Source organism: Branchiostoma lanceolatum, chromosome 15, assembly GCF_035083965.1.
Source record: "Branchiostoma lanceolatum isolate klBraLanc5 chromosome 15, klBraLanc5.hap2, whole genome shotgun sequence".
Classification (NCBI taxonomy): domain Eukaryota; kingdom Metazoa; phylum Chordata; class Leptocardii; order Amphioxiformes; family Branchiostomatidae; genus Branchiostoma; species Branchiostoma lanceolatum.
The window spans coordinates 10,022,346-10,035,226 of record NC_089736.1 but is presented as its reverse complement, the minus strand read 5'-3'; the positions used below and the strand labels follow the sequence as shown (position 1 = coordinate 10,035,226).

The following is a 12,881-nucleotide window of genomic DNA, read 5'->3' as shown; positions in this document are numbered from 1 at the left end:
ACAACTGTTGAAAAAGATACTGGACTTCATTTTTTTGTCTTTCAAGTACGTATAATGCAGACGATACGCTGACAAATCATTACAAATGTATATCTAGTCACTATCAATGGGCGAGGGAGGGCAAGAAGTATTACATTTAGAGGAGAGTCTGGCATAAACACTGCCCTACCTTGTGGAATATAATCACGCAAGGTAATGTCTACCTTGGCGGCCTTGGCTGAGGAGTGTCCGTCGTCTGTTTTGACCACATACATCAAAACAACCGCAGCCTATATCATTATCAACAAATCAATGCACCCACACTGAGGGAACATATACAAAGTCGCTGCATTTGAAAATCTCACGAAGAAAGACAAATACACATCATTTAGAGCAACAAAAGTACGTGTATTGTAAGAAGCAACGGAGAGCCCTTGACTGTATATTTATTTACTCTGCCACCGGTTTTGACTCCACATACATCTTTCAAACGTGCCGTCTGAAACGTTCTACCCTGTCGGCTGGGTCCTTAAAGTAATTTTCCAATGTCTATTTATACAGAAGCGGTGGGCTTTGTATGACTACAAGTATACACAGCACTCGAGAACCCAGCAGCCCATTCAGACTTGTTATCTGTTTGTTTTGACCCACACTACACACAAATACAACAGAGAAACACCGCCGAACCTCTCTTTGCTTTGAAAGAAAATGTCTTCCGACCGACTTGTCTCCCCACAACAATTCTCTGTTTACGTAAGGAGGAAGGATAGCCCATTTACTCAATGTTGCTGTGTTTAAAAAAAGGTACCCATAGAACAAACTGTCTAACACAGAAGGCGAGATAGTTATCACTGCTCACAAAGGATTATGTACACTCGTCAGCGGTTTGTGACAGTAAATACGGGCATTATCTTATATATAATCTCTTACATGCTTATGATATCCTGCATATTTCAGGTGCTTTATGCTATAAACATTAAACACCCAAACATAATCTTGATAAGCACCACCAGATAGATAGCATAGCAGAGTTAGTAGGTAATAGTATAAACAGTACCATAGACATTGTATGATAGTTTGAAGCTTTCAAATATTGGAATTCAAGTTAACCACAATTCGTGCACCAGGGCCCAGCGCTGGGTCCACAGAAAACGAATTTTGACAACTCCCCCCTCCCCTTTCCCTCTCTTTAGCATCGCATGCAACACCCCATGTAGTAAAGCTTATACTTTTAGAGGCTTATATATATACGATACCAGCAGCATATCGGCAATAGATGCCCCGACTTAACTATTTTGGAAGATAAGTGTTAATAAGATGATATTTCATACATAGTTGATGCGAACACTTTAGCTCAATCACTGTCACTAAACAATTTTTTCCATTAATCACACAATTTAGAATGTCTAAGTTATTGTATTAACTAAACCTTTGATAGAATAGCAGATGACATGGTCATTCTATTATTGGGCCTAGTGACTTTACATTTTTGATCGGTAGACTTCTTTCTAGTTGCCAGTTGTAATGTAATTCAGCCGTATACATGTGTACATGTATAGCCTTTGCATATGCTATAAGAAGGTATCTAACTTAATCAAGAGTATCCATTCATAGAATGAAACCATGCTTATTCTTTTAAGCCATCAAGTATCTAGGCATTTGTATTTAGAACTTTGTGCTACTAAGAAATTGCCCACAATGCATCAGTCAACATGGCGGGTCATTCAGTTTGTTCACATTCAAGTTTAAAGCTACAGACAGGGAGTTTGAATGTTTGTAACTCCTCGATAAATTTCCAAACAAAGTTACTTATTATAGACGTCAAGCTAAGGTAATGACTGTTTCTTCATCGCCATTAGAATTGTAATTGTTCAAATGCAGTTTATGATCTGTGATGAAGGATAACGTCATTTCCTGTTTTATAACTGTTTCCGCTCCCATGACGTCCCGCCACATCCGCTCCAGTACAGTGCCACGGGACGCGGGTAGCACTTGGCGATGCTGCCAATCTCGTCATCATATCTCCAGTAGTAACCCTGTTTGAAAAAGAAAGTATGTCTGTTCTTCCACTGGAAAGCGGCGTCGATATTGTTGGGTAATCCCGGGAAGAACTTCCGGATGAGTTTGGGGTATCCGGGCTCGACTTTCCTGCTGAACTCGTTCCATATGTAGAACTTGGAGCGTTTGAAGACGATGATTTTATGTTTGGGACCCCAGACGAAGGCCGCGTCAGGACTTCTAGGCAAGCCGGTTTCGTTGTGGGAGATCGGAAAGAACTCATCCAAACTGCTGTCTTTAAATCTCCATATACGGTTTCCTGGAGAAAAAAGATAACACTTCTTAATACATATACATTTCAATACACGACCAGTTTCTTAGTTTTTCGGATTCACCACTTAATTCTTTTCTGTCTTGGAAAAAATAACCATTTGGGGTTTTCCCCCAAATGCCTATATTTTGGCAAAAAAAGCTAAGAAAATTCATTATCTTTTTAGTCGATACAGTTACTTATGAATGCATCAAAAGTTCGTTATTTTAAACGTTGACTTGTCTGGTATGTCGACTTTGTGGCTCTTGTGATAGCATGTGGGTCTATCATGGGATTTCAGTTTCGTCCGCCCACTGCATTATTTTGTTGCAAAATTCCGAAAACCATTAAATCAAACTAGTGTGGCCTTACTAAATAAGTCGACCCCTTATGGCACAAGAGCCCAAAATATACATTTTTGGCCTACATTTTTGGCCTAGAATTGGCCAAAAATACCCAATTTAACCATTTTGAGGTATTGTATGCCATAAGTATGCAAAACAAAAATCATGTGGGCATTTGCTCTAAGCACTTTCGTCCAAATTTCATGTCATTTGCTTTTGATACCAGGACACAAGAGCCCAAAATGTAATTTTTTGTCTAAAAATTGCCAAAAATCTAATTCTGGAACCGTCATTTGTTCTTGAGCGCCTACAGCCAGTTGCAGGTGTTCGCTCCTTAGTATCAATGTTGACCTTCGAGCAGACTAACTGACCCGTACCTACCGCACAGGTTTTCTTAGTAAACGTTACTAACACAATAAGTCCCTTGGTACAATACGTTTGCAAATAGTCATGATACACAACAAGAGATCAACGTTTCACTTCAATTGTCCGTCTAGAACAATACGGACACAATAGGACATTGTTAACTGAAACCAGGTACTAAGTGGAACCTCGACTTTGAAGTAACAATTTCTATTGACACATTGCCCACCAGACTGGCTTTGATGAAATGTAGGAAACAGTTTGGTATCATTATTATCTCCATGAAAAATGGAGATATTGTTTTGGGTGTGTCTGTGTGTGTGTGTGTGTGTGTGTGTGTGTGTGTGTGTCTGCCTGTCTGTCTGTCTGTCGAGTTTAAAGTAACAATTTCTAGGATAAGCCATGTTGACTTTGATGCTATTTACCATACAAGGTGGTATCATTATTGTAGGAAAGATGCCATTTTGATACTAGCATCTTGCTAGTTTGCAGCCAGGAATCCATCTTATCTTTAAGAGCCACAGTTTGCTCCTCTGATTGCAACAAACACGAATATGACTTTCTTGAGTTTGTTTTGTTAAAATTCACAGTCGGCTGGCGCAGACGACTTTTTAAGCCTAGCCAACCTCCCCGACCAATTCCCAACCACAGATCTTGCTCAAGACTAACTCCCAACCTGGTCTGGAGAAGCACTATAGACAATTAGGCATGAATACTGTAAAGAGACGCATATGAATGACACGCATGCAGAATAGAAATTTTAGGCACTAAACAACTTAGACTATATAAGCCACCTTAATGCGTAGGTTCCAATTGCGCCGGTGCCCGTAAGGGGTGTAGTTTCCGACCGAGACCCGAAGCCACAAATTTGTCCCGGTGTTCGCACGATTAGCTCATGTCGTCTATTTGTTACCGGGTCTTGCGTTGATTTTAAGTCCGAGTTCAAATGATTCGGGGTCCCGGCCGGGCCCAAAGATAGCCCGGCAGCCACAGGGTATCCCACTGGGCCACGTAGGGGCCATGCGCGAAAGTGAAAAAAAACAGCCCGTCAACTACCCGGCAGGGCCCCTTTTCCAATAGGGACCTAAGCATCAGTGTAGTGCTTAACTTGGGCGGGACACCTGTGTTAAAGACTGTACCAGTCGCTTGTGTGTGTTGTACCGGCATGGGGGTGTCACGGGTCACAGAAAGAACGCCGACGGTAAACCAAACTCACACGGGCGGAGCATTTTTACTCAAGAGGGAGCGGGCTTGCAACTACGGTTGGCATTTCTGAGGAATATTTAGATATCAGAGTAAACAAACACTGTCATCCTGAACCACTTCTACTTAACAACCATCCTCCCTCTACAAAGAGATTTTTAACATACCTGTATAGCAACAATACGACAACATAAAAGCACCTGTTTTGCAGTTGATACTCGTAATCATTTATAGCGTATACGTTACTCAGAAAACATTTAGACTATGTTTTGTTTGTCGTGTTGGGCTGTGAGTATTGCCTTTTCGTTATGGTAGACCAAAACACCTGACGGAAGTTTTTGTATATTTTGTCTTGTTCTTAAGAGTTATTTTTGTGTACACACAGATACCCTTACCTGACACGACTATTAAGTTGAGTTCAAATATTTTCAGATCTACATGTAGCAAAGACACAAAACGGTAAGAAACGTTATTGTATGCAACCTGCTTTCTAAAAAAAAATACAGTCATAAGTGGTTAGGGTGTTTGACCCCTAACCCAGAGGTCCTGGGTTCAAACCCCTTGCCATGCCACCGATGTTGTGCACTTAGAAAAGGCACTTTACATGGCTTTTCTCACTCCACCCTGGTGTAAAATGGGTACGTGATTTCGTTGGGAATGCAAAGGGCTGTGGAAGGAGAGGGATGGGCTCCACCTTTCAAAAGGGATGGGCACCTCCTTCCACCGTACCCTAGACACAGTGGATGATAACCCTTTGCCCCTACGGCCTTAAAAAGGTTATGGGAGTACCAAAAGTTGGCCTAAACGAACCTTGAGTTGGGGGTGGGGCCGGGAAATTGGGGTTAGAGGGGGTGTTTTCTACCCACTGTAATCATGTGCAAGGAAAACATAGAAGGCTTTAATTATTACCTTTGAAAAAATACGTCCTGCCGGTAAATGCTGACGTCACGGCGGCGTTGATGTTGCCAGGGAGACCGGGCCAGCGGTGCCTTATAAGGAGCGGCATGGGCCGTCCGATCTCGTTCCCATCGTTCAGGCGCCAGTAGTACAGGCCTCTCATGGCGTACGTTTTTCTGTCGGGGCCTAGCAAAGATGTTGTCAGGTTACTCTTCAATCTTCAGTCGTCGTGTTTTAGGACCAGCTTTGTAGGTCCTCTAGCTAGTTACACTAACACTTACAACGACGGCATCATCATTGGAACATCATTGACATATGCTGTATATATACATAGGATACAAATCATTGAGTTCAAAGGAAAATTCCTGCATGTGCGTGAGTGAGTTAACGCTTGTCAGACAACTTTAAAAACCGAGAAAGCGGACGGTACCGACTTCAGGGCACCTTTGACCCACTTCTGACGTCACCTTTCAAAAACCTAGAAGGCGGACGGTACCGACTTCCAAACACCTTTGACCCACTTCTGACGTCACCTTTTTGTAAGGTTAGGTTTTCTTTATGGTGACTGTTCTGAAAACTTTGCAATATGTTATCTAACAAAATAGACATGTATTAATTACGAACCTAGGAAGACGGCGTCGTACGGCGCAGAGCACGTGTTGGGCCGCCTCTGTTTGGGAGCCCTGCCGGACCGTCGGGACGACTCCAGCATGTAGCGCACATTCCACTCCAGCCGCGGACACGGGCCTGGCGGAACATTGACATTAGTGAGTTTGACATTTCTACGAACCATAGCAGTACTAAGTAATAGAATCTTTTTAACTGGCACATCACTGTACTTTAGCACCCTTTCTCAAAGAAATGATCACAATGGCTTCAACTTTTGTGGCCATTGGTAGAAGGCTTATCATAAAGTATCATAGTGTTGGCCCTTTGAAAATTTTGGAATTGGCTCTAAAGCTTGTTAAGTTGATTACCGTACAATTGATCATACCAGGACACAGATGGCCACAGTCTTCAAGTGTAAGTTGTCTGACCATAATTTTACCCCAAGAAGTCTCCGCATGCCCCATTATTATGTCCAGTTCATATGAAAATCCCTGCCACTCCGTCTGTCCACTCTCATGCATCATCCCACATACTAGAAACAGTACAAAACAAAAGGCTCCGCCCCTGAAACATCGCTAAAAAACTCTACCTAAGGAAACGTACCGTACATAGCTTGCATGGCGGAAGCGCGCTGGTGGTTTTCATCCACTTGACGTCCGTGTACTTGAGTCTCATCAGCGCCCCCCCCCTCCCATATGAATACTACACAAAAAGCTCTGCCCCTGTGGCGTCGCTAAAAAAACTCCCGATGATACGTACCGTACATAGCTTGTATGGCGTTCCTGTCCTCTGGCGGCAGCGCGCTGATGGTTTTCATCCACTTGACGTCCGTGTACTTGGGTCTCATCAGCGCCTCCAGATATAGACACTACAAAAAAAGCTCCGCCCCTGTGGCGTCGCTAAAAATCACAGAGGATACGTACCGTACATAGCTTGTATGGCGTTCCTGTCCTCTGGTGGCAGCGCGCTGATGGTTTTCATCCACTTGACGTCCGTGTACTTCGGTCTCATCAGCGCTCCCCAGATATAGATACTACACAAAAAGCTCCGCCCCTGAGGCGTCGCTAAAAACCTCTACCTAAGGATACGTACCGTACATAGCTTGTATGGCGTTCCTGTCCTCTGGTGGCAGCGTGCTGATGGTTTTCATCCACTTGACGTCGGTGTACTTAGGCCTCATCAGGGCCCCCCAGATATAGATACTACACAAAAAGCTCCGCCCCTGTGGCGTCGCTAAAAATCACAGAGAATACGTACCGTACATAGCTTGTATGGCGTTCCTGTCCTCTGGCGGCAGCGCGCTGATGGTTTTCATCCACTTGACGTCGGTGTACTTGGGTCTCATCAGCGCCCCCCAGGCGTCGGAGTGGCCCAGGCCCAGGCTGTGCCCCAGCTCGTGCGCCGCGATGATGTACAGGTCCTTGCGGGACGTCGCCACGTAGTTGTCCAGAGCCCACGGTTCGTCATCGTCAAAATGGACGTCACCGTCATGAGGGAAGAACGCGTGGGCAAACACTCCTCCTGAAGAAAAATGAGATACGATTAAATAGCAGAATATTGTGCCCAGGGTACACCTCTACGTCACCGTCATGAGGAAAACGCGTGGGCGAACACTCCGCCTGGTGGATAAAGAGACGCGTTTGAATAGCAGAATATTGTGCCCAGGGTACACCCCTACGTCACCGTCATGAGGGGAAAACTCCTCCTGAAGGATAACGGGACACAGCTAACAAAATCAAAATAAGAAATCTATGTAACTAAAACCGAAACAAATAGCTTTAACACATGTCACGAATCACTACAGGCTATGGGAGAAGTACTTTAATGGACGGGAGCGCAGTCAATGATTTTCACAAGCAAAACAAACATGAAAGGAGGTTACCCCCGGGTTTGTGACCCATGACTCGCCACACTAGTAACTAGAAGTAGTCCCAATATCGTACCTTTCCCGTCAAACGGGTAGCCGTCCTTGTGGTCTCCTCGGGTGAACTTGACCACGATGTCGGCGTCCTCGTCCTCCCTAGCCTCGTAGAAGGACAGCGGGGAGGCGTCGCTCCACAGCTTGAGGGCACGCGTCAGTGTGTTCTGCACCCGGTACCTCTCCGCCGCGTTATCCTGCGGCGCGTTGATGATCTTGTACGTCAGATGCTTCTTTCCCCACTTGTTCCCTACAAGACGGGAAACACAAATGGGAGAGTTTCTCCGTTAGTACTCCAATTTTTCCAGAGGATGGAATTCGAGGGATTTTCCGACGAATAAGAGAGAATCGAGTTATTCTAGGGTTACATTGCCAAGCAAAGAAAACAGAATAAAAATGCATATGGTAAGGAGTAATTATTTTACGTTTTGTGTGATTTGTTGTCTTCTAAATGGTATCTTTCGTAAGCTTCCCGAACAAGCCCCGCATTGAAAATGTGACCCTAGCATCAGCGGGCGTTTCCAAGTCACGGTCATCAGAAAGATCTACAAGGACAGCCAGCTTGAAAAGCCCTATTCATATATATCAGTACTAATGGGGGCATGTCGCCCCCTGACGTCACCAAATTCAATCTGTCAGTCGATTAGTTGCAAACGGCGAAAGAGCCCTGATCTTTAACCGACAAGTGGGAACTTGACTTTGAGGTATGTCAAGCACACTATAATGGGCTTTTCAATTTTCAGTTTAGCTTCCCTTTAAGTTTAACCGTGTGACATGATAACTTACCGTACTGAGCGATCTGTCTTCGCTGACGCCCAGGTTCGGTGGGAGCCAGCGACCGATCCACGGTGTAGTCGAACCCGCAGAAGGAGTCTTCATCATCGTCTTCTTCTTCAAGATCAGGAGCCCTGCAAAGGACAGAGTTGGTTTCACCAAGACAAGAGTCAAGAGAACGTCTTTCGGTTTTGGCGACCCGCCCTGAACTTATTGATAAAAGTAACATTGAAACCAATGTGAAAGTATATATCCTCATATTGACCAAGGCGAACTGATAGAATCCGAAGTTTCTAAACCAAAGTTCGTGACATTCCTGTGGGACGTATGAGTCACGTATATGACCGAATTTGCAGTATATGTTGATGTTCCTTTACCATATTTAGCATTTTGTTTAGGTAAAGGTACATTTATTCGCTGAGGCAAACATAAATACACAATGGTGTCTGGTACTATCTGCGCAAATATTCCATTTCCGTATCGTCTGAACGGTTGTGTGGTGCGCGTACACAGTGGTTTTGTTTCATCGTATGACTGATTCTGAAGAGTAAGGCCATGTTAATTCGATCATATGGAAGCCATCCTCTGTTAACTCCAAAACTGGTGCGACCGTGCGAAAAAATTAAAGTTTGTAGAAAAACAAATTGCATTCATTATGAAATCTACGTGGTCAGGAAGGTTGAACAAATGACTAAACACATAGACTAAACAATAGATTCTTCCTTTTTGTTCTTTCAGATCTTATTTTTTGAATTTGGAATTGACTCCCTCAATCTACGACATGTATCCATTTTCCGATATTTTCATTCCAATTTAAGACATCTATTTACTTATTTTGCAGCTGCTTTGTACGATTTACAGTATGGTCAAAAACTTCTCTTTTTCTTTAAATGGACAAAAATTGATGCGCGCGTGGATGTCAGCCACATAATCAAATCAACATGGCCTAACTTTGTTTAAAGAGATTTATGCCTTTTCTTACCCGTTAATCGGCCCCTCCTTCGTCTGTTCGGAGTCTCCCGGGCTCCTGTTACCTGTCGGGGCGGCCAGATCTGAGGGTAATGGCGCCTGGCGAAAGATGTTCAAAAACTGGTGTTAGAGGTTCGGGCAGGAATTCCAAAGCAGTGGCGAAGTGTCGGGTATGTCTACGATGAAGACATATCAAGAGTTCGGAAACCTCATGCCATGACCAAACTGCTAGGAGGCCGAAACCTACACCACTTCTTACTTCAAAAGCTGTCTGCCCTAATATCAAAACCATCGCATGTCCAGGACAAAAAATTTAAAAGAATCGGAAATTCTGCTGCAGTACCAAGGTCACACGCCAGTAGGCCCAAAATCGACCTTTACCTTCGTCAAGTATCATCACAATCTGGATCTGGAGCAAGAATATGGAATTATCAGGTTTTTACCAAACGCTGATATGATAATTAACAATAACATATTCTTTGATAATTCGACGTTTGGGAACAATTCAAACTAAACAAACAAGCAAACATACAAGCAAACAAACGGACAGACACGCCAGAAACAGTACCTCAATTTTTCATGGAGGTAACAATCGAATCTTGTCGACTGAATGAAACGTATTCTGTAATTTCAATTCCAGACGTGTCGGTCTAATTACGTCACTATTAGAAACTGTACCAGATAATTGTATATTTGAGAAACCAAATGTCTTGGTTTCCTTTTCGGATGTCTTCCCAAGGAAAAGAAAACTAATATCTCAACAACTAAGACTCGAACGGAACAAACTGTCTGTATCCGGGATTAGAAATCAGCTGTTTGCCACCCAAGCTTGCATATTGTATAAGACACAGAGAAACCGTTTTGATTGCAAATCTGGTTATCAAATGTATATCAGAGAACGGCAACTGTAATAGTACTGTAGGCTTTGCTTTACTCTGATAGCCCGAATACTATGTATGAATGACAGAAAAAATAGTATAAGCGCATAGTAGATAAAGGTGAAAGAATATAAGAAGAAACAAGAGTCCGTAGGACACAATTCTCCGTGAAGTATTTATAGTGTGTACAAGTATTGACCCACACAAATTGCATCTCTGCACAGTCCAAGTAGTGTTTTAGAGCAAGTAAAGAAAAAGTGTTTGTTTATCTTTTTCTTTCAATACAGGACAGGAGTGGTCAACCTGCTAAAAAGTATGTTTTTACAGCATGGCACAGATGGCATCTAGAAATTCCGGGAAAAGTCACAAAGTTAGATCTAGATGGCCCCTTTTCAATTATCAACGAACCATTCAGCCTTACAACTAAGATGTATCAGAAATCACAAATATGCAGTAAATCCTCTTTCCACAATTTATTGCAGGCCGGCCTGATCTATAGCTATCAAGCTATTTGCAATAAAAAAAAGGCTAATTTATATTATCGTAACATTTCACGAAGGTCAAAGGTCACCGGATCTAACCACCCGGAAGTGACACTGGCGCGCGCACTTTTCTGAGAGATATTTCTCAACAATCTTTCATCCCCTGCGTAAACTTTTTACATTGTCACAGCCTCCGTATTATAAACTACAAGTGTGGTAAGTTTGAAGGTCCAGAGATTTCCCATTTTCACACTGTGCGTAAAAGTGCATCGTCCTTCCCGTGCGCACATACTGTAAGCGAGTTGCGAGTGGACAAGGCATACTTAATACACAGACTGGAGGTCACTCTACACATGTTCGCAGCTAAAACTCACAATTCCCGTTGCCGCATTGGTATGTAACTTGGTATATCGTTTGCTAGGTTGCGTGTGGTGATGCACGTTGTCTATTTTTCAATGTAACAGTGACTATACGATCACAGCAAGTAAGGAAGATTTGTACCCCGTATCTGCCTGAAGTATTCCAGTCATGCATAACGGATTATAACATGGTCCCTATGGCAGGGCAGTGGGACATAGCATTAATCATAGGGGTGCAATTACGATATTGGATTGACGTTTAAAGTAGTTATGGTGTAACAAAGCTATTGTGCATCACCACGCCGAACCAGGCAAACGGTATGCCAAGTTACACACCAATGCGACGACGGGATCGTGAGTTATAGCTGCGAACGCGCAAACAAATACATTCCCAATACTCCCAGAAGGAGGTCACACCTCCTCCCCGGAGTAATAATAGGTAATGGATGGATAAATGAATGAACGATGAGTGACTGAATAGATGGATGAAAAGAACTCGATCTGAAATGAGAATAGAAGAACACTTGACCAGACGACATTGATTGATGATGGTTTCTATTGCCACAAAATTCAGTCTAGCTTTCAATTACACCGAATGTCCCCCTATTCTTATCACCGCACGAAATATCTAACTGTTCCTCTATTCAACACTCCCGATACGCTCTATACGTAGTTCTCGTACTGCGCGACATTGTTCCAAACCATCACCCTCTATTGATAGACTAGATTGCTTCTCTCTACGAACTTGACACTGGCCACAATTGACTCTGAGTGTCAGACTCCTAAGAGCAATGTATTGACCCTGACCTCTGACCTTTCCCCAATTAACACCCGACGTTCGCAGGATGTCAGACGACATCTGTACGCCATACTTGTGATCAAACAGTTTCATTCCACACGTGGGTCCTTTTTTCTGTACCTCGGGCGAGTCTGTTTTTTTTCCTACAGATGTTCCCAAGTCTTTAAATAACAAACATTGTTACTCTGACGGTAACCTTGCTCGAAGCGTGTAGCCTGTCAAAAGAAGTTACAACAGCCACGATATACGAGCAAGGAGGTTCTATATACAGCTGCAGTCATGTCCTGTTTTGGATCAAGGGTGTCTGTCAATTATATAGTAATGTCTTGTATCCATACTTTTGAATGATCCCATTTGAAATGGCAATTCTCAAGCTTATTACTGTGAGATGTTTTAACTTTTTTTGTGCGTAGTCGTCACAGAATATCTCGTTTTAGTTTGAAGTTGGAGCTAAAGCTTACTGTATGAAGTCGTCACAGAAGACAATGGAAGATCCCATTTTGAAATCGGTGCTAAAGTTTACTGTAAATTGTCGTGATTTTTTAAACACTCATGTGAACTGGGGCGCTGTGCTTGGGAACAGATCCTACCAAAAGTATAAGATTTATTTTCATTCTATATCGTTTTAACAATATGTTTGTATCCAACCTGCCACCATCTAGTTTTTAGACAAGTTCTTGAAGCTATTTTACAGATTTCCTTTGAATTCTTCCGACACTTGAAGACCCTCTAAAAAATTACCAACGTGACAAGTGAAATGTTCTTTGCGGCAAGTCATAACCCAACACACTTATCGAGAAGAGTAGGGGTGACCCGGTGTGCTTGGCCAAAAACGCGAGCCATAGCGAAGCCGCATTGTACTACCACTAGCTACTAGTACTTGAAAAAGCATCACGCTTCACCTCAATGAGATCGCTAATGGAAGACCGGACTGAGTGGAGCAGAAGGACTGATTGTCTCCCGAGATGACATCACAGATGTCCTCGTTCAAGGTTCAAG

The 12,881-nt window shown here is 43.2% G+C and overlaps 2 protein-coding genes across 2 annotated transcripts; both read right to left on the bottom strand.

Moving 5' to 3' along the window:
• Positions 1–366: 366 nt before the first annotated feature.
• LOC136420945 (matrix metalloproteinase-19-like) lies at positions 367–6,554 on the bottom strand. Its single transcript, XM_066408090.1, has 4 exons — positions 6,463–6,554; positions 5,719–5,841; positions 5,107–5,280; positions 367–2,296 (listed from the first exon to the last, which is right to left on the bottom strand). The coding sequence occupies exons 1-4, from the start codon at positions 6,548–6,550 to the stop codon at positions 1,899–1,901; spliced, it is 783 nt and encodes a 260-aa protein (XP_066264187.1). The 5' UTR covers positions 6,551–6,554; the 3' UTR covers positions 367–1,898.
• A 389-nt stretch (positions 6,555–6,943) lies between these two features.
• LOC136421103 (stromelysin-3-like) lies at positions 6,944–11,942 on the bottom strand. Its single transcript, XM_066408253.1, has 5 exons — positions 11,898–11,942; positions 9,378–9,463; positions 8,408–8,529; positions 7,647–7,871; positions 6,944–7,224 (listed from the first exon to the last, which is right to left on the bottom strand). Exons 1-5 carry the CDS (start codon positions 11,940–11,942, stop codon positions 6,944–6,946), a joined length of 759 nt encoding a protein of 252 aa, XP_066264350.1.
• Between the last annotated feature and the right edge of the window lie 939 nt (positions 11,943–12,881).